This window comes from Solanum verrucosum, unplaced genomic scaffold (genome assembly GCF_900185275.1).
Source record: "Solanum verrucosum unplaced genomic scaffold, falcon-dt-bn FXZP01000039.1, whole genome shotgun sequence".
NCBI classification, from domain to species: Eukaryota; Viridiplantae; Streptophyta; class Magnoliopsida; order Solanales; family Solanaceae; genus Solanum; species Solanum verrucosum.
In genome coordinates, this window is record NW_026020242.1 from 1,345,026 (window position 1) to 1,366,624 (window position 21,599).

A 21,599-nucleotide genomic window follows, 5' to 3' on the forward strand; every position below is an offset into this window, starting at 1 on the left:
CAAGTCGATGTATCTATTTGGTTGTTTACGTTGATGATATCGTTAGCACTGGTATTGATCAAGATGGTATCACCAATTTGAAGCAACATCTCTTTAAGCAATTCCAGACTAAAGACCTTGGCAGATTGAAATATTTTCTAGGTATTGAGGTTGCTCTGTCTAGATCAGGTATTGTTATTTCTCAACGCAAGTATGCCTTACACATTCTTGAGGGAGACATGAATGATGGGATGTAGACCTATTGGCACTCCTATAGAACTGAATGTTAAACTCCTTCCAGGACAGGGGGAGCCACTTAATAATCCGAAAAGGTATAGACGACTTGTTGGAAAGTTGAATTATCTCACAGTGACTAGACCTGACATTTTTTTTCCTATGAGTGTTGTAAGTCAGTTTATGACTTCCCCTTGTGATAGTCATTGGGAAGAAGTTGTTCGTATTATACGATATAAAGTCGGCTCACGGTAAAGGACTACTCTTGAGGATCAAGGCCATGAGCATATCACTGGATATACAGACGCTGATTGGGCATGATCACCCTCTGATAGATGTTCAACATCCAGATATTGTGTTTTGGTAGAGGTAACTTGGTGTCGTGGAAGAGCAAGAAACAGAGTGTGGTTGCTCAATCTAGTGCAGAATCAGAATATCGAGCCATGGCGGCAGCAATTTGTGAGCTAGTTTGGATCAAACAGTTGTTGGGAGAACTAAAATTTGGCAAAATTGATCAGATGGAACTTGTGTGTGATAATCAAGCAGCTCTTCATATCGCATCAAATCCAGTGTTTCATGAAAGGTCTAAGCACATTGAGATTGACCGTCACTTTGTCAAAGAAAAGATACTCTCAGGAGATATTGTTACAAAATTTGGTAAGTCAAATGATCAGTGATCTTAGGTGTATTTATATGCCTAGGAACCTAATAATGCCCATATTTAAGCCAAGTTTGAAATCAATTCGTCTTTGTTTATAGTCTTATCAAGTCGTTTGAGTTCATTGATACTACCCTGTATGATTAGTGATGTAGGTGAGCTTAAATGGAGAAACAAGCACTGAAATGGCATTGGGAATCAAGAGAGGACCCAAGCGAAAAGAAGAAAGGAAGAAGAATGAAGAAATGAATTCCAAGGCATATCCGTATCCTCTCCGTGTTGCGGAGAGGAATTTTATCCTTGCTCGTGAAATATTTTCTAGACAGAAGAGTCCTCTCCGAGTCGCGGAGAGGGATTCTACTTTTTGTTCGCGAAAAGCAATTTGGGACAGAATGCTTCGTGGAGTGGTCGCGTCGCGGAGAAGGCTTTCTTGCCATGAAGTGAATTTGAGAAACACCTCCGCATCGCGCCATTGTGTGCCAGATTTGGCCGTTTCGACTTTAGTATAAATAGGTTAATATGTTATTTTATTAAAATATTCTTTTTCTGGGTTTTGAAGAACGACGACTTGGAGAGCTATTTCATCATTTTTTAGGGTTCTTTCCTAAACTCTTTTACTTTCGATCTCTTTATGATAATTAAACATTGCTTGATCGAAACTATTGTTATGAGTAGCTAAATACCCTAGTTCTAGGGCTGTGGCTATAGGATGATTGTAATTTATTGAGTTTTCATGAGTTAATATTGATTATCATATGAATCTTTCTTATGTTCTTGTTTTTCGTATTTCGTGCCTGATCACCATTGAAATAAACACATTGTCCGAATTGAACTCGGGAGAGGAATAAGAGGATAGAACGTAGGGCATAAGGAGCATGATTTTCTCTTAATAAGTAGGGTTAATTTGTATCTAGGATAGGGATATACCTAGAAACCATGCTTGGTCATTATACAGGAAGAAATCGTAATGCTCAGTACTTGGTCCAACCTATCCCCGCTCAACGATGTAGTTAGGTTATCATTTATCGTAGGCGATTAGAGGTCGGCAGACCATAATCATACATTTAACCCTGTGATCATTGATTCGATAGTTGATAAACATCCATTTAAATACGATAAATTGCATGAATCTTGATAAGAGCTGCATCCCTGGACTTTACCCAATCATTGTTTGAAACCCTTGAAATTGAATCACACTTGTTTAATTTTGGTTTAACTTTTAGATTATTAACTAAATCACTCTTGAAATCTTGATAACACTTGTGTTTAGCTGAAAGTATTGGAAAAATTAAGTTATTCTAATCGTAAGTCTCTTTGGGTACGATACCCGACTCTTTATAAGAGCCACTTTAATACTTGAACGACAAGAAGCTTGGAGGTTTGGGGATAAAGAATCTGGATACTCATAGTAAGGCACTCAGAATGAAATGGCTATGGAAGTATGCCAATGATAAAGAGACACTATGGGGAAGGGTCATAGAAGCTAAGTATGAGGAGGAAGACAAATGGATGACTAAGGAAGTTACAACTCCTCATGGAGCTAACTTGTGGAGATCCATCAGAGATCTCTAGAATGAACTGAAGTGCTTCTTCAAGATCAAGGTGAACAATGGGGCTAAAACTAGGTTCTGGAAAGATGAATGGCATGAAGAAGGCAACTTAGGAAGGTTATTTCCAGATATCTACTCATTAGTACTACACCAACAGAGTACCATGGCAGAATTATGGACAACATTGGGATGGAGATTCAACTTCAGAAGGCAATTCAGTGATTGGGAAATACCAAGAATGGCAGATTTCATCAACAAGATTGAGCAATTCAGTGGGTTGGGAACATATGAAGATGAACTATGGTGGAAGGGAGATGAGAAAGGCACATACAAAGTGAGCAAAGCGTACAGGAAAATGAACCACAACCAACAACCAAACAGTTGGCCATGGAAGAACATTTGGAAAACCAAAATACCATATAAAGTGGCATGCTTTGTGTGGCTTTTGGCAAACGAGGCAGTGCTTACCCAAGAGAACCTAATGAAAAGAGGGATAATTTTAAGCCCCAGGTGCTTCTTGTGGGGGGAGCAGGCAGAAACTGTGAATCATCTATTCGTACATTGTAGAATCACAAGACAACTATGGAGATTGTTTTTGAACGTCAGAGGAATAGCATGGAGCATGCATGGGAAAATTACAGAGGCCTTAACAAGCTGGAACAAGCTGGGTTTGTTGGCCAAGAATAGAGACAGGTGGAGGATAGTCCCAGCAAGCATTTGGTGGACAATATGGAAGGAGAGGAATTCTAGGTGTTTTGAGAACATAGAGAACATTATGCAACAGATTAAGCTTAATTGCATCTTGCTACTGTGTTTTTGGTGTAATCAGTTACTTTTAAATGATCCTGTCTCTATCATTGATGTTTTAGACTCATTATAGACATAGGATCATAGAATCATAGATGTAGGTAGTACTTTGTAAATATGGGGCTGCTACAACTCTTGTAAGATTCAGATTCTAACATATATAGAAAAAGTTACCAGTTTCAAAAAAAAAAATACTTGAACGACCATGTACACTTGCGTGTGCGATTTGGGCGCAACAATCAGCTTGCAGATATCGTCTCCAAGTCCCTCACAGATCCTCGTATTAATTACATCTGTAACAAGCTAGGTACATATGATTTGTATGCACCAGCTTGAGGGGGAGTGTTAAAATAGAAATACGTATATACATTCCTACTTAGAATAGGAATAGGAATAAGAATAGGAATCCTAGATGGAAAAGGATTCCAATGTAGTGTTTATAAATAGGGTCTCAATGTAACAATTAAGATACACAATTCAATAATATATTTCCCAAATATTATCACAGTTGCAACATCACATTGCTTCTCAATCTCATCCTTTTGCCGATGAGGGGATCGATAAGGACGAACAACTATAGGGCCTGTTCCAGGCAGCAAACTGATGTGGTGGTCACATTGTCTCAATGGTGGTAAACTCATAGGTTCCTGGAACAGATCATCGAACTCGGACAAAAGGTATTCCAGTCGCTGCTTATTAGTAGTTGCCAAATGCAAAGCCTTCCCACAATACCGTTGTTGTCCCTGAAACAACATTGATTTCCCTTCCACCAAAAAACTCATAGTAAGTGCCGCAAAATCCCAAAGTATAGGACCCAAGGACTATAACCACTTAACTACCAAAACAATATCAAATCCACCCAATGGAATAATGTAAAGGCCTACAATAAAGCTATGTTCACCAATAGAAATTGTTACCCTTGTGCAGATCCCAAAGCATGGAACCTTCTCACCATTAGCAATGGAGATTCTGTTGTTGTGCAAGGAGAAAATATCAAGGAGTAATCAACTAGCAGTTATAGAACTTGTCAAATTGTGGGTACTTCTAGAATCAATAAGACAAAGCATGTGATGTACAGTAATGAGAGCAGGGAATTGCATAGTTTGTGCATGCCTTTGACCAGTAATTGCATGTAAAGAAATTTCCGGGCAGTCATCTAGCACTTCCGGAATCGCATCGTCAACTGAATCATCCGATTCCAGCCAGAAAAGTCGTTTGCACTGGTGAGTGGACGAATACTGTTCGTCACAGTCATAGGACGATGAACAGGAAAATCAAAAACAATTGCCTTTGATTTTCCCTTTCCTTTGTTCAAATTCCTAGATCGACCTATTTTTGCATATGAATTCAGCTCGTCAAGGGAAGCTGAAACCTTAGAGTTCAATGGAAGAGAGAACTCTTATCTCTTGTTTTTGGTTGAAAATCTGTGTACTTCTTATTCCTCTGAATCCTCCTTTAAATAGGAATCTTGTTCCAGCAATAGGAAGTCTTGTGAAACTAGGAAACATAAATCCTATTCTAGACTAATAACAAAACTACTAATAACACAATCAAACTCTTCCTATTCTAGAATAATAAGAAAACTACTAACAATATAATTCAATTCTTAATTTATTCGGCTTTGGCTTTCTGTCGCACATATGTCTCGCCCACAAATGCGTCCACAACAAGAAACTATCATTTGCAAAACAATTGTTATCAGAAATTCGTTCATTTATATGCAAGTTTCAATTTTCAGAGCAGAGGAAGTCATTAAAATTCAGAAGCATCTTTTGTTTCATATTACAAAAGAAATAAACTATCATAGATGATTTTAGTAGAGTTATAGTGTTCAAAGCATCAGATATACAATCATCCTTCGAGAAAAAAAGGGTATGGCTTACCAGGCCATGCAGATATTCCAATATGTTCCAAAACTGGTTGTGTGGGAACTGTACCATCCACCTCTAGCACTATCTCTTCCTCTGCAAGTGAAAGGTTGGACACCAATTGAGGTCCACTGAAATTCTGGACCGCCTTTATCACCCTGCAGGACGAAAAGGAATGAGGAAATAACTTATTAGTAATCATTCATCAAGCCCCAGATTTACTCCGGATATACCAAGACTTCATATCAAAAGCAAGTTTACAAGTGCATCCAAACAATGCATGTAAAGTTCCTCAAAAACATAATTATAATGACGGTTCTGCTAACACAGGAGGGTGGGAGAGACAGCACCCAACGGGAGACAAATATCTGATTTTTTCCTCCTGACAGAAAACTTAAATCATATATTTTATAATATAAATTATAAGGCCAGAATCACAAAAAATTTCTGATGCTTTTGTTAAGATAATTAATTTCATAAATAGGATAGCAATTCGATAACCATACGAATTCCTCTCTAGTATATGCTAACCATACCTTAACCAATAAAACTATAACATTTGGACCAAATTCAGAATAGAAAATTAGAAAATAGTTTGCTACAGTGAGAGACTCTCCCCCTTCTCTCTAACTTTTGTCGCCGGAACAGGTCGTTTTAGATCATAGAAAGCAAAATTGAGATAGATTGCTGATACAAGTGGGTCAAAGGAGGATGAACTATGTTAGTCGAACTCTGATTAACTCCTCAATGTTTATCTGCCTTATCAAGTCCTACAGCAAACTTCAAAAAGGTACAGGCAAACTTTGTAGGAGAAGGAGAAGTGGGACAAGTGCAGGAATATTGTCTTCCAAAAAGCCAACGACTTCGGGGGAGTGTGAATTGTTGCAATAATGGAGCTAGGAGAACCATGACAATGATCCCAAAGATCATCAAGATTGAAAAACAACATACTGAAGAAAATGCAAAATGGCATACCCGAGATTTCTAGCTATGCGGTATCACTATGTATGAACTTTTCATATCAAACAATATATTTAAGCAGCTTTCCAAGTTAGATCAAACTAATGCTTTACCATCCTTTGAGCATCAGGAGACATTCAATCAACCAGTCAAACCTCGTTATAACATCCCTTCGTTATAACAAAATTTCACTATAAGGGCCTGATTTCTTCAGAACCGATTTTTCATGTTATATTTTACTTCTTTATAACAGCATTATACTTATACTAGCAGTGGCATTCGTAGTAGCAATACACTCTTTCTAAAATTACCCCTCTATAACAGTCATTCAAATATTGTGTAATATTACTTTGTAAAAAGTATATTAAGTATAAGAATAAACATTAAAATATTTATCGTAATCATCATTAATGAATAATGTCATGCACATAGTAAATTTCAAGTACAAATATCCAAAAGGGAAAAAAATTGTACTCAAATGGTGCCCAGTAGTTATGGTCATTACTTCAGGAGAAAAAACTATTGGTCTTTGCCTTTTTAACATTCATACTCTTTCTATATTTTTGGTTAACAAATACATTTCTTCTTCTTGGCACAAAATCATTAAAAAAAATTAGGGTAATTTTGTTTATAACAGATAAATGAGATCAAAACGTCAAATGTCATAATATATAACGTCACCTCACTATAGCAGCCATAAAATTTTCATACAAACCCTGCCTCTATAAGGAGGTTTGACTGTAATCTCGAAAGATCTGTAACCAGCTTGATTTCAATCTTTTGTGAGAAAGTAAACTACCCAAAGAACAAAAAGGTAAAGTGGAGTCCAGCAATTAATGCTCAAGTAATGAAGCATACTTTTCAAGACTCCGAAGGTACTTGTCGTATATAAGAAAATGGAGCCGGTGACCTGATGAACTTGCTAGGACATCGAAAAGATTGTGAACTGTTATATTGTCTGCAACAATAGCACAAGCAGGAGCAATTCGTGAAAATGATTCTTCACCAACTGTCTTTTTATCATCAACCTGACAAGAGACGAGAAATAAATGGATAAATAAAAGCCAGTTGAAAAGTTTCAGGACAAAATCATATGATACCCCTTCTGAGAAAGTTTTTTTGCAATTCAATACAACCACAAGAAACAACATATTTTTCTTTCTTCAGTTATAAACGGCTTTTTATTTCTATGACCTTCAACGAGGATAGAACCTTCTATAGTGGAGGTATACACTTTCTGTCACAGATAAACAGTAGTAATCTAAAAAATTTTACTCCAAAAATAGATACTCCCTTTGTTCCACTATGTGTGATGCACTTTCACTATGTGGAGTTTAGAAACATGGCAAGATTTTTAAGACTTTGTGGTCTAAAACAAGTCATAGATATTTGAGTGGCGGAAAATCATCTCATTAAGGTAAATGGGAAGTTTAAGGTAAAAATTGTTTATGAATATAGAAAAGTATCCTCTTTGGGCAGACTGAGAAGGAAAATGCATCACATAAATTGAGACATAGGGAGTACTAAATAAAGGAAAATGTTAAATCAATTACCACCTGAACAGCCATGTCTGTGGAATCCGAATAAAACAATGACCAGCTATCTTCATCCTCCACTTCCCTCTTATCAGAGGCAGCAGTTTCCTGTGAAGACATCTCCATGACAGTATTGTTAGACAGTTAAGACTTTCAAATGGACAGCCAAATCTATGGCATAGCAAGCGAATTTAGAAAAGAAAGCAATCTTGAAATAGAGTATATCTCATGTAGTTTAGTACTTGATTTCCAACACCAGGGACCTCCCATGCTAGCATCATGTCGAACATCAACCGACGGAATTCCTTATCTCTCAGATAATCAGGACGGATGGTTACAACTTGAAGAGCTTGGAAGGAGCAAAATTCCAGAAAGTTCCTTGCATACACTAAGGGTTGTTTAACATCATCAACAAGATCTGAATCAAATTGATGTTGCAACTCTTCAATCTCTACCTGCAAAATCCTGCAGTTGAGGCACGATAGACAATAAGTAATAAGATATTTCATAAACCAATATCCTAGCTTACAGGAAATATTAGAACTCTGGTGGCATCATGGCAAGATTTTCATCAGGTCACCTCTTGTTTGATTTCTATAGAAAAAAGGTGCAAAAGAAAAAATATATCATCGAAGTCTTCTCATAAAAGGCTTAGGATGCAATTAGAATGTTGTTTAGTTTGTCTGTGGATTATTGTTAGAGTCCCGCAATGGTTGGGAAATGGATTGGTGGTCTGCTTAGATGTACTTAGGTAATCCTCCCCTCCTAAACAAGCTTTTGGGATTATGTTAGGCCCCAATGTAATATTTTTATATGGTATTAGAGCCAAGTTCTTCCCTATTAGGGGCCCCATGTTATATTGTCCATGCTCCAGTATGCTTGGACGTGAAGGGGGTAGTTAGAGTTGGTTAGAGTCCCGCATTGGTTGAGGAATGGATTGGTGGTCTGCTTATAAGGACCTGCGGAATCCTAGCCTCGTGAGCTAGCTTTTGGGGTTCAGCTAGGCTCAAGTGTCATATCTTTACAATCATGAACAGAACAGTAAGCAGAAATCTATAATCTTTTGAAAAATTCACAAGGAATACTTTATATTTAGAAATTGGTAGAGTTAATTTATTCTTTAAGAAGTTGGAGGTTGTAGTAGCCAAGCTGATTGGGCAGATTCTTTTCCATTTACAGCCAAGGCAGATGAAAGTTTGCTGTAAAATCTTGTCACAAAGTTGCTGACAAATCTGAAGACAGCATCAAATTTTGTGTGCCTACATAAGATAATCTACAAAGAATGAGCATTCAGTTTATGCATAGGTGCTATTATCATATGTAAATCTCCAATAGAATCTGTGAACCATCTTCTTCTACATTGGCACCTGACCCTGGCCTCTTTGGTGTATGTCTCAGAACTTGTTTGGGGGTGCAGTAATATAGGCAGGAAGATTAAAAGAAGCATTATGCAGCCGGTGGGTCAGGGGATAAAGAAGATGCAGAGTCCAGATTGGAGAACAATTCCCCTTCATGTTGATTTTAGCTTTTATGAAATTATTCTTTGCATTATATGGACAGTGTTGATAGATAGCAACAATAGATTTTTGATGGAATAGACTATCATATATTTTGTATAGAGATGTCTTCAAAATCTCTTCAGTTGTTGCTTGATTGCTGTTAACATGTTAGATGATATTTTGAATATGATAGACTCCTTGCAGTGGGTGAAAGGACTTCGTCTAGACTCTTAGGGTATGTTTGGAAAGCTACCCTGGTAATTGGATTTGGTATAATTGGGTGTAATTACACTGTCTGGCCTGTTTGGTTGACCATGTAATTACTTGATCAGCAGGTAATCAAATGCAATTGGCAGTGGGTAATTACACTCTCCAATTCTTAACGAAGGGCTTTGAATTGCTAGTAATTACACCATTACATGGTGTAATTACAAACTGATTACTTTTTAATTTTATTTTTTTAAAATTTATTTTAAATTCTTTTTTATTTTTATTATTCTAAATTTTTTTATTATTTATATTTCATTTCCTTCTCATTCTCATTCTCAATCTTTAGATTTTTCGTATTATCTATTTTATTTATTTATTCTACATTTATTTATTTTCATTAGCAGGATTTTGTTAATATTCTAATTTTTAAATTGAAGGAAAACTAATTGTTAAATAAGGTTATAGATTTACGTTTTTACTTTTCTTTTAAATCACAAGACAACTTACTTTAGCACTTTGTCTTTACGCGTAATTCTTTTCCCCCCTAATCTCATATCAAGTGAACTTAAATGCACCCAAATCGCTGACGTGGCAAATTAAAAAATTAAAAGCGCGTATTGGCAAAAAATTAAAGAGAAAAAATATAAGTGGGTCCCCTTTTTTTTCTTTTCAGCCAATTATTTTTCATTATTCATCTTCCTCACACCCCACCACCCAACCCTTAGCTACTAGCAACCCTACCCTTTCTTCTTCCCCACACCACCACCCCTGGGGGTGCCGCCTTCAACCACCATTGCACCACCTCATTTTTCTTATTCGAAATACCCCCCCCCCCCCTTGTTCTTCTTCGAAACTCCCCACCCCATTTCTTGTTCTTCAAACTCCACACCCCACCCTCTTTCTCCTGCTCCAGATCTCCCTGCCTTCAATAACCATCTTTCTTACCTCTTTCTCCTTCGTCGTCGAACCCCCCACCATATTTTTCTTTACTTCTAATCTTTCACTCATATCAATTTTGATTTCAAGAAGAGGGTCATCTTTTTTTCAAGATCTGAATCAAAATTGATATCACTAATTTTTAAAATTGAAAAGAGAAGATTGTTGGTGTTGAAAATTGTTGCTTCAAAATCACTATTTATGGCCGTGTTTGTATTAATGGTGATAAACTTGGAATTTTTTTTAATGTTAGATTAATCCTCATTTTTTCCTAATTTTTTTCCTTTCTAAAATTGTTGATAAATAAAAAGAAATAAAAGAACTAAAAAATCAAAATTTAAATAATTTTCAAGGTGGCATTGACGTAGCACTGATGTGGCGCTGATGTGTCGATGACATGGCGCGTGTGAGATGCACTTGCCACTGTGAGACTGGTATTATAATCTTAAGGTGATATTAAATTCATTCCAAATGAGATTACGGGGGTAAATAATTATATGTAAAGTTAAAGTGCTAAAGTAAGTTGTCCTGCCAAGTTCGGGGGGATTTTATGTGTTTTCTCTTTGTAAACATGTATTTTATCATGTTCATAGAAATCTTGTACTTTTATTATTAATTTAATTAATATATACTATTTGAAAAATAAATCAATTATTTTTTTATAATATTAGTTAAGAACATATATTGTTGATTAATATATTCTTAAAAGATAATATATATATATATCTTAAATATTTAATTCAATATCATTTACAAGGTCTCGTATTTGTCTAATATAAATTTTTAATTTTAGATAATTAATTTTTATTTTTAAAATTTAATATAACCTTATGATTACACCTGTGCAATCAAATAGGACACTTGTAATTACCATCTGACAAACAAACAGGTCAAAGTAATTATTGAGTTGTGTAATTACTAGGCTGGTAATTATTACCCTAGTAATTACACCAATTCCAATCACCTGGTGGCTTTCCAAACAGACCCTTAATGTAACTTTGAAAGCACTACCTTAGTGTTGGTATACTGGTATAGTAATAAAATTACATACCAATATAATAATTATCAAAACACAATCCAGAAGAGTATAGATTGATCGAATTATGTTGTGGCTTTGAATCGAACGGTTTAGTAGATACTAACCTTGCGAAACAAATGCTTTAGTGGAAAAGTTATTGTCCTAACTGATTAAAAAGAAAAAAAAAACGTTATTTCCTATCCATCTCTGGCTTTACTAAAACTTATAGTAAATGGTAGCCACAGATATAAGAGTACTGCAGAAAACATGCACCAAGCATGCTCTCTCCCAGCAGAAGGTAGAAAACAAAGAGGATCTGAACACTGTTATATTAGGAGGAGCAGCTATACCTTCATAGTAATTGAACAAATCTGCTGAAGTTAGAAGACAGGAATTTTATGTCTTTTAACCAACACCTTTTAAGAAAAAGGCACTACAACAGCTTAAATTGTCAATTCTTTGAGTGCTCAATTCTTTTACATTAATATCTAAGCTCCAAGGAAAGGACAACGACAGATTTCTCGTTTTGCTTGTAGGTAAGATACTATTTGGTATCTTGCTCACACTGCTTGACTGCTATACAAAATTACATTTAGAGTTGAATGTAGATCTTTAAGATCTACAGGCACCAAACTTCTTAGCAAAAATAATTTGTATATTCACAAGAAGATAAAATGGTATATGTATATTTATGATAAGATAAAATGGTTAAGGTCTAAAAGATTACTAATTTAAATTCTAAGATTTATTAAAAGAACTTCCTATGAAAGAAGACAGCATATTACCATACAAATTTTCAAGATAAAAGTAATAGATAAAATGTGGATACAAAACATATATCTCAGCTATCCAGTACAGTTGACACTATTCAAGGGACATGAGGACCCTAGAAAGTGACATAGAGAACATGAAACCAAGAAAAATCACCAACTCTAATCAATCATCAAGAAAGAAGATTAAGAGGCAGATTCTCTCTAGCATCCTATAGGCAAAGGATGATTTTAAATTTCAATAACAATGAGATCATGTTACAGACAAACATCATTAATGATTAATGTCCTTATATACTAATATGTTTGATCATTTAAACCACAAAGCACAGCTAGCTGACCAAAAACCAGAGATTTTTCATACATCATTCAGATATTAGAAATGAGAAAAAAAGACCACCTCATTTTAAGCTACTTGAGATTGGTGACCGCTACATGAATTCTCACAGTCCATTTCTTGTTGTATCTATTTTTATTTTTTTTGAGAATTGGTTACATCATTTCTTGTTGTATCTATTTCATACCTATGTTCAGTTACATGATGTTCTTCAACACTAGCAATTCTACGTAATTTCTATGGACATCCCCAGACATATTAAAGAAAAATCCTAACAAATATTGAACCTAATCTTATTAAGACTTAATCCACCTAGTGGGTGTTGCATGTGTAGATCCTTCACATACATTGTATTTTAGTTTTCGCTAAGTTCGCATGTACTGTGAGAGATTTTAGGTCTTTTTGACACAACTTCCTTTCATATGATTTAGATATACCTGTCTTCTATTAACATCTTCAATAAACATTAGACATGATGAAATTATCTCAATTGTCTTCAATCACTTCATCCTCTATGTGTGCTACTGGCACCTTCTATTGGATATGATATGTTCTGATATTATTTAACCTTGTGTAACCACAGATCTATCATCCATCTTAACATTTACCTTCCTTTGGAACTCACCTTGTAGATATGTTGGGCCTTAAAATCTCAATAATAACTCTCTTATAACATGGTTAGCCTAACAACCATTCTATATTCTTTCCATTCACTTGGTAGGTACCATTGTATCATACAATATTCCCATAGCACTCATCTAGTTCAATCATCATATTTTAATTCTCTGTGTTACATCTTCATCTATCATTCATTCTCTAGAAACATTGAGCTTAGATTTCTAACATGCTTGCATATATAGGCATTGTAATCCCCTGCCAGCCATCCTCAAGTAAATTAAAATGACATGTTTTCAAGTTTCATTGAAATGAACCCAAGACAAGGCTGAAATTCAATGTGTTTGGGTTTGCATGTGTCTAATCCAAAGTACGTCAATTCGAAATTTTCCTTGGTATATCGAATAAGGTGCAAATAATTAGGGTCAAACCCCTCCCTCAAATTGCAAGAGTCTCTATAAGTAAACAGAGGACAATATGCAAGAAAATATTTCCGGCATATAAGCTTCCTTTCAATCAACAAATGTAGAATTTATTCTTCATAGGTTTGATTGATGCACAAGATAGTACCTAAAAAACTAACTCAACTTCTTATGAATTCTGGAGGAGCCAAAAAGTTTTCATCACTCTTGCTCTCAGTAATGACCTGGGATAGAAAAGAGAAAAGGAGGGACATAAATAATGAAGTGATGTCATTTAGAGGGTAACTAGTTTTACTTTTAACAGTAATACAAAACACAACTAATGGTTAAATGAATGAAGTGGACGGCTAGGATCTATTCTGCAAAGGTATGCGGTGTGTCAAATCTGGCAACTTTCATTCCTTTCTAATGCACTTCTCTCTATCTGGTTCTTCTCTTTCCTCTACATTTTTTCTCATCGTTTTTTCCTCATCTCTTTCCTACCAAATTATGTTCTTCAGGTTACAACAACTATGCTGGTCATGGATGGGCACAATTTCAGAGACTATGGCCCTTTCTAGTTTCATCAGCAAGACATTGTTTTGAACTGGTTTCAGCTGTGAATTGTGAGACTATATTGTGGTGCATTTCAATTCTCCAGTAATTTCCAATTTTATTGATAAATCCAGCCGAGTTGCTAAATTTGGAACTCAATTTGATAAGCCCATTACTTTCAGTATGAGCGCGACCAACCTGAACTTGACTAATGGCGCAAATGACTGGAGCAGAATCAACGAGAACCAAACAGGTGGATGAGAACTATCGGCGGCTAGATAAGAAGATGCAAGCAGTCATAGGTGATACACGAGCGATATTCAAAGGGACAGATAAGAACAATGAATATTGAACTCTAAGCTATCCGGTAACCCAAACAAATGGAGGAGTTCCAAAACTCAACTATAAGAATGTTTGAACATCTAAGTATGATGATTGGCCACTCTGGTGGGAAGACATCCATAAAGAATGAGTGAACCAGCAGGGGTGATGACAAACTTCTGAGGCCTAGGATCTCATATACTGGAGAAGTTAATACGATGGGTTCAAAGGTAGCATCCACCTAATTTACGGTTTCCAATGTTTGATGGTAGCGAACCTCGAATGTGACTGAGAAGGTGAAAATTCATATTTCAATGTCTGTCAAATCACTTCTTATGAGGAACTCAACCATTTCAGAAGATTTCCTTTTAACATGTTTTGCTGGTCGTCTCAAGGAAGAACTCAGATATAGAGAGAGGCTACTCAGTCACTTCATTTTATCTCAAGCAGTGGCCAAGAACAGGAGAAGGTAATGATTGTTGTGGATAAGAAAAACAAGTGGCTGCACAAGGGGATAATTACTCCAGTCAAGGACACTAGTAAAGGATTTAAGAATTTAAGAATTTACGAAGAACATATGAAGATTACCATATTTTTAATTTCGCTCCAAGTAGTTATGAAGAACATGTGGCTGCACATTATTTTCTTATTTTTATTTCAACTAACCTGATTCTTTATCACTCAAGGTTTTGTGGATTGGGGGAGCTATTATAACACCCTATAATACCAAACTGTGAAGGAGCTTGTGACTGAATTATTAGAGGAGATTCCCTTAAGAATAACAGTAGCCGATGCAAATCAAATGTTAGGTCATCAAAGTTGTGCAAATGTCATAGTAGAAGGCAAAAAGGATAGAGTTCCTTGACGAATTTAGACTGCTGAAACTGAAGGTTGTGACATCGTTCTTGGAGGGGATCGGAAGACACACTGTCCAGTTATGATCACTATAAGATCATAGTCAAACATTTTGGGAAATTGGTGGAGCATAAGGGAGATACATGAATGGAAATACTAAATCAGATCACAGCTAAACCAATGGGAAAGATACTGAGGAAAAGCCAGGCTTTGTTAGCTCATCTAATGCTTGCCACCAGAGAATTGGAACAGTACTAACTGAAGAAAACAGACTACTGCTTACTACAGCAAGCCCCTAGCTCCAAGACATGTAGGAGCCAATGTATGAGAAGGAACAATTGGAAATAATAGCAGCCATAGACAGATGGAGGCACTACATTGAGTACATTCAAGGCAGACATTTCATCATTAAGAGTGAACATTTCAGTTTTAAATACTTGGAGCAGAAGGTAACTACAGTCATTCAGCAAAAAGACCAAACTAAATTACTTGGTCAAAATTATGTAATCCAATATGGGAATGGTTCTGAAAATAGGGTGGCTGATGCACTATCCAGGATACCCAAGGACCAAGGAGAAACTTATGCAATCTATGGTGTTCTCCTACATGGATAGGAGTTGGAAAAGATTTATGAAGGGAATGATCAGGTTGAAAGGATTATAGCAGCAGTTGTAGTCAACTAAGGAGCCAATTCTCACTATAACTGGTCACAAGGAGTGCTGAGATATAAGGGCAAGATATACATAGGGAAAACCCCAGCAGAAGGTAACAAATTACAGACCCTGCAAACTAACGCCCTTGGAGGACAGTTGTGAAGAGGTTACAAATCTGTTTTATTAGCCAGCCATGAAAAAAGATGTACAAAAGAAGCAAAGATGAAATTGTGGAAGACCTCTAAAACTTCCTACACAAGCTCATAGAAGGGTTACCCAAGTCACAAGATGAAGATGTGATATTAGTGGTTATTAATAGATTTACTAAGTATAGGCACTTCCTTACTCTACAGCATCAATTTACAGTTGTGCAAGTAGCAGAGTTATTGCTCGAGGAGATTAAAACTTACATGAATATCCTACACTCTGGTATCAGACAAGGATAAGGTGTTCACTAGTCAATTCCGGCAACATTTACTCAAGGAATCAGTGACTCAAGTCTCAACTATGTCTTAGCACTGCTTATCTCCCTGAGACTGATAGACAAACTGAAAGATTGAATAGATGTGTTCAAGGGTACTTGAGAGCCATGGTATTGTCTAAATCCAAGCAATGGACAAGCACCTATCTGAATGCTGGTATAAGACAAAATTTTCACACCTCACTGCAGTGCACTCCTTTTCAAGCATTATATGGATATGAACCTCCTCAACTTCCTATGGGGCCATTTCCTTAATCTCCAGTCCTATCAGTGCAGGACCTCATTCAACAAAGACTGCAAGTGCAGAAGGTCCTGAGGGGTCACTTAGTTTATTGAGTTGATAAGTTTTGAATTTAAGCTCATTACTCTCATGCATACTACAAAGCCATGATAACATTAACATTGTTATAGCATGCATATTAAGTAGATTATTGAAACCATCTTCTCCAACATGCATTAATCAAAATTTCAGCTTGCAACCTCATGCCTTATCCTAAAAAAAAAAAGTAATTTAAAGATGGAATGAGAAGGAATTTACTTGCAAGAACGAGAGACAACAGAATTAGCGATTGAAGATAGAAAAGGTAAAGGCTGGTAAGGCGGTGCATCATTGCCACCTTCACTGTCACCGTTTCGTTTTTTTCCATTGAAAGAGAATATGGATTTCAACGCTAACAAACCCTTTATCTCGTTGCCATTGTTCTTCTCATCTTTACTTTTCCCAGCTCTATTCTCATTCTCCATCTTCCTTCTTTCCCTTTACTTCTCACCTTCAGATCGACCGCCGGGCTGGAAGCCTTCCGGCGGATAAATATGCTTTTTTTTTTTTTTCTTTTCTTTTTCAATTCAATTTAGGCGAATTGGTCTACACTTGTAATTGTGTATCAATTCAATCCTTAAATTCATCAAACTAAGCATGTTCTCTATGTGTGAACCTTCACAAAAATGACATATTATGGTCCACCTCACATTTTAAATGACACATCATTTATCATTAGTTTTTTTTTTAAATCTATTTTTTCTTTTTTTTTCACTTCATTCCTTTTTCATCTCTTCAAACTACTCCATTTTTTCATATTAGAGATACCAGGGACAATGAATTAAGGGTGATAGAAAAGTTTTAAAATTAGATGTAAGTGACTCAAGTTTTAATTATTGAGTAAAGGTAACAACTTTTAAATTAAAGATTAAGAGGTTGAATTTCTCATCCCCAAGTTTTTCATTTTACACTTTGCCACATCTTATATAAAATCCTAATAATAAAAAAAAGGAGGGGAAAAAAATGGCAACAACGGCTCACAACTCCTTTTTTTCCTTTTTCTCTCTCTTATCGATTCTTCCATTGTTGTTGTTGTTCTTCTTCTTCTTATTTTTCATCATCATTCTTCTTCTTCTTCTTGCTCATCATCATCTTCTTCTTCTATGGTTGCGTTACATTCACATTGTTGGTAATGCTGCTATCGGACCAAATTTCATTCCTATATCACTGGACATTACTTCATAGATGATTTTGATAAGTAAATTAATTATTTTAGTCTAATTTTTCATTTGGATATTTTGAGTGTTTTATCAATAATCTACAATCGTGTATCCAACAGATAAGTCATTTGTTGCAACAGATGGCTTACCTGTTGGATACATATTACAGTACCAAGTCAAGTTGGGACAAAATCAGAAGCTTATTCCAACAAATAAGTCATTTATTGCATTAGATGAGTCATCTGTTGCAACAGATGACTTATCCATTGGATACACATTACTGTACCAGACCAAGTTAGGACGTAACCAGAAGCTTGTCCCAACATATAAGTCATTTATTGCAACGAATGAGTCATCTAATGCACCAAATGACTCATTTGTTACAACATATGACTTACTTGTTGGATACATGTTACAGTATCAGGTCAAATTGGGATAAAATCAAAAGTTTGTCCAAACATGTAAGTCATATATTGCAACATATGAGTTACTTGTTGAAATATATGACTCATCTTTTACAACAATTGACTTACCTGTTGGAAAAACTTCCGGATTTGGACATGTACCCAACAAGTGAGTCACCAGTTTCAATAAGTAAGTCATCTGCTGCAATGGATGACCTACTTATTGCAACAGATGACTGACTTGTTGGGACAATGATTGTACATATGATTTTTTAGTTGCATATAGTTACTCGACTTTACCATACAATCATTATTAAATAGTTTTAATAAATTCTTTTAGGTATCATTAATGGAAAAATCAATAATAATAATAGTTGTTGATTGTTATGGTGAATGAATCGAGAAGAACAATCTCGTATCTCATTTTTATAATGCAGCGAAAGCATACAATTGTATCAACCCTAAAATGGAATAGGATGAACCAGAGCTTGGCATGTGTTTTAGAAGTTGCTAACTAGTTAAAATGTCGAGTTTTGGCTTTTAAAGTTTGGTTTGAAGAGTTTTGAGGTCAAACATCAAGAAACGACCATGACGTTCAGAAAATAGTCTTTTGGTGCTAGTGTGTTAGTGTTGTAGTTGAAGTTGATGTGTTGTTTGAGGTATAAATCTTGTAGAAAATGTTCCTTAGCCTAAAGTGGTGAACTACGGCCATGACTTACGGTCAATAAGTCCACTTACGGCCAGTAAGTCCACTCTATAAGTTAAGACTTAGCCTAGGGAGCCTTAGCTCCCATGGCCAAGTCTCAGTCACCAATGACGGAGTGACTGAATAGCCCGTCACCCCACCTACGGTCCGTAGGTGGGGGTTTCGTAAGTCTCGCCTGTTTTGTTGTCATGTGTTCGGCCAAACCAAGGGTGGTTTGGTAAATTCCACCCTTGGCCAATTAAATACATGGATGGTTATTTTATGTATTTTTAGTGTATTAAAACATTTAAACCTCCATTTAGAATTCATTCTTCAAAATCAAAGCCCCTCTCCTAAAAAGTTTTCTCTAGAACACCATTGAAGGTCAAGGTCAAGTTCAAGCTAGGATTGTGGAGTTCAAGTGCGTTCTTCTTCAATATTCGTGTGGATTCATCTTATAAGGTATTGGAGTCCTTCATCTAGGGTTAACTATCATCCTAGAGTCAATTTCAAAAATGGTTTTCAAGTTTTCAAGGTTTATGAAAAACCCTAATTCTTACTAAAACTCATGGGTTCTTGCATCAAACGATTTCAATTGATAAGTTATGACTATATTGATGTTAAGTTGATGTTTTAAGATGAAAAATTCTATGAATCCACGATTTCACTAAACTCCTAAATTTGGCTTATGAAATGGGTTTTATGGTTATGATTGGATGATGATGGAATTGTTCTTAGATTGAATTGTATTATTGATTCTATTGTTGTCTATAATTATGGTGAATTGAGTAATGGTGATTATGACTTTGAAGAATTGTAAGTTGACCTAACTTCATGTTATAGTGGAATTGTTCTGTATGGATTGATCCACTTGAAAGATGGAGGTGGTTATATATTGAATGTGTTGTGATTATGGCCATGAAGGAATTATATGGTGAATTGAAGTTTTATCATATTATTGTATAGATGGTTGTATAATGTGAATGTGTTTATGTCTCTATGATGATCTTGTGTGTAGTATTATTGTATTATGATGGAAAGTATGTTATCTCTTAATGATCATGTATGAGGTTGATCTAATGTTAAAGGTCCTCCTAGTATTGTAATGTAATATTGCACATTTATTTGGTAGGCCTAGGACATCCTCCTCCTTGTGTAATTGAATGTGATGTGATGAATGCATCTTAGGACCGGTAGACCAAATGTGGCATCCCCCCATGAAGTGTGATTGATGTCTTGAATTGGTAGATCTAGTATAGGTGCCCTTTCATGAATGAATGAGTAATGACATTGAATTGGTAGACCCAATGTAGAAGGCACCCTTCTTGGAAAGTCATGAGTTATCATTAATGTACCTTGAATCGGAAGACCTAGTGAAAGGACCCTTTCTTGTGTAATGTACTTTGAGTCGGTAGACCTAGTATTGGTAGCCTTCTCAAGTACAATGAATGTGAATGAAATACTCTATGGGAATAGAGGCTAAGCACCGAGTGGATAGGGTTAGATTAAAACTCTCCCAATGATAGGCTAGAGTTCTAATGAACATTTTCCTACCCCAGAACTATGTGCCCACGTAGGACATATATTAGCTAATGGTCTACACCAACGCTATAATATCATCTAGTTCTACCTTAGGCAAGTAGATCACCTCTTTCCGGTGTGGGGTAGAACACCGGATTCCATGTCTAGCTCTCATGGTCTATGCTGATTAATGCCTATTCCCATCATGTGTGATGTGCACTCTAGTTATTGGATAAGTTCTACAACGTGTAAGTAGTAGTATGGGATGCTGTCTACACATGGTACGAGTAGGCTTTGAAGATTCTAAAGTGAGTTCCCTAAGCCTTAATGGCTAATGTATGAAAGTCCTCTAAATATATGAATGTGTCCTAAATGTCTCTCATAAAGAATGTTGGCTCCTAAATGCTTAGAATGTGAAAATGCTTGCTATATTTGACTTGTATTATGAATGTTGACTTATTGATATTATGTTGAAATAGAAAGGTCCTTATCTATGGTAGCCTTGAGGAACACTTAGGTGTGTATGAAGAGGTTGTATGGGCGGCCACTTCATGTCTCACTTAGGTGTGTCTTAGGGTAACTTTAGATAGAGCTTCTAAGATGATGAAATGACTTACTTGACGAATATGTTTATGTGTTGTATGTTGGTACTAGTTAAACATGTCTATAATGTAGGTATTGTCTTATATGTGGATGATGACTTATAATATGTCTTTTATACTTGTATTTCATGAAATTTTACCAACTGGTATAAAAACATGGCTCTTCAATAAATGTCCATTTTTGCATATTTTTGCATGGATTCCATACTTAGTACTTAATTGTGCTAACCCCATTTCTTCCCCTTTGACTAAAGTGTAGGGATTGGAGATGTTGGCATTCTATGGTTGATGGATAGGTTTCTAAGGTGGTTGAAGATGAAGACTTGGTGAGTCCTCATAGATTCGAGGACAAAACCCAACGTATTCCTTTTATGTCTTTTAGTATTGTTTTAAGTTTTGTATGGGATTAGTCCCAATGGTGTATTCAAGTATTAGATGATTTGAGACATATTGTGTAAAGTCTAGAAAGTCTTCCGCTTGCTTTTTAATGAAAATGTGTTCGATTGTAAAGAAAGTTTTTAGTTCTTCTCTATTTTCAAGTATCTTATGCAATGATTGAGCTATGAGGTTTGTATTAGACCCCTTCAAGGTCGAGTACTCCGTGCTACGATTAGGGTGTGCTCTCTGGTCGTGACAAATATAGTATCAGAGCACAAGATTTTGGAA

General features: G+C 35.9%; 1 protein-coding gene across 7 annotated transcripts in view; it reads right to left on the reverse strand.

Moving 5' to 3' along the window:
• Positions 1–17,063, reverse strand: part of LOC125832879 (uncharacterized) — a 44,330-nt gene extending 27,267 nt beyond the window's left edge. The window contains exons 1-5 of one of the 7 annotated variants that reach the window (XM_049512062.1): positions 16,781–17,063; positions 7,834–8,056; positions 7,610–7,699; positions 6,915–7,084; positions 5,112–5,254 (exon numbers count right to left, since the gene is read on the reverse strand). In XM_049512062.1, coding sequence (XP_049368019.1) covers positions 5,112–5,254; positions 6,915–7,084; positions 7,610–7,699; positions 7,834–8,056; positions 16,781–16,986 — 832 coding nt within the window. In that variant the 5' untranslated portion in view covers positions 16,987–17,063. Of the gene's footprint in view, positions 1–5,111; positions 5,255–6,914; positions 7,085–7,609; positions 8,057–16,780 lie in introns of all 7 variants that reach the window. The other 6 variants (XM_049512063.1, XM_049512061.1, XM_049512060.1 and 3 more) reach the window with 6 other exon arrangements.
• Positions 17,064–21,599: the final 4,536 nt, after the last annotated feature.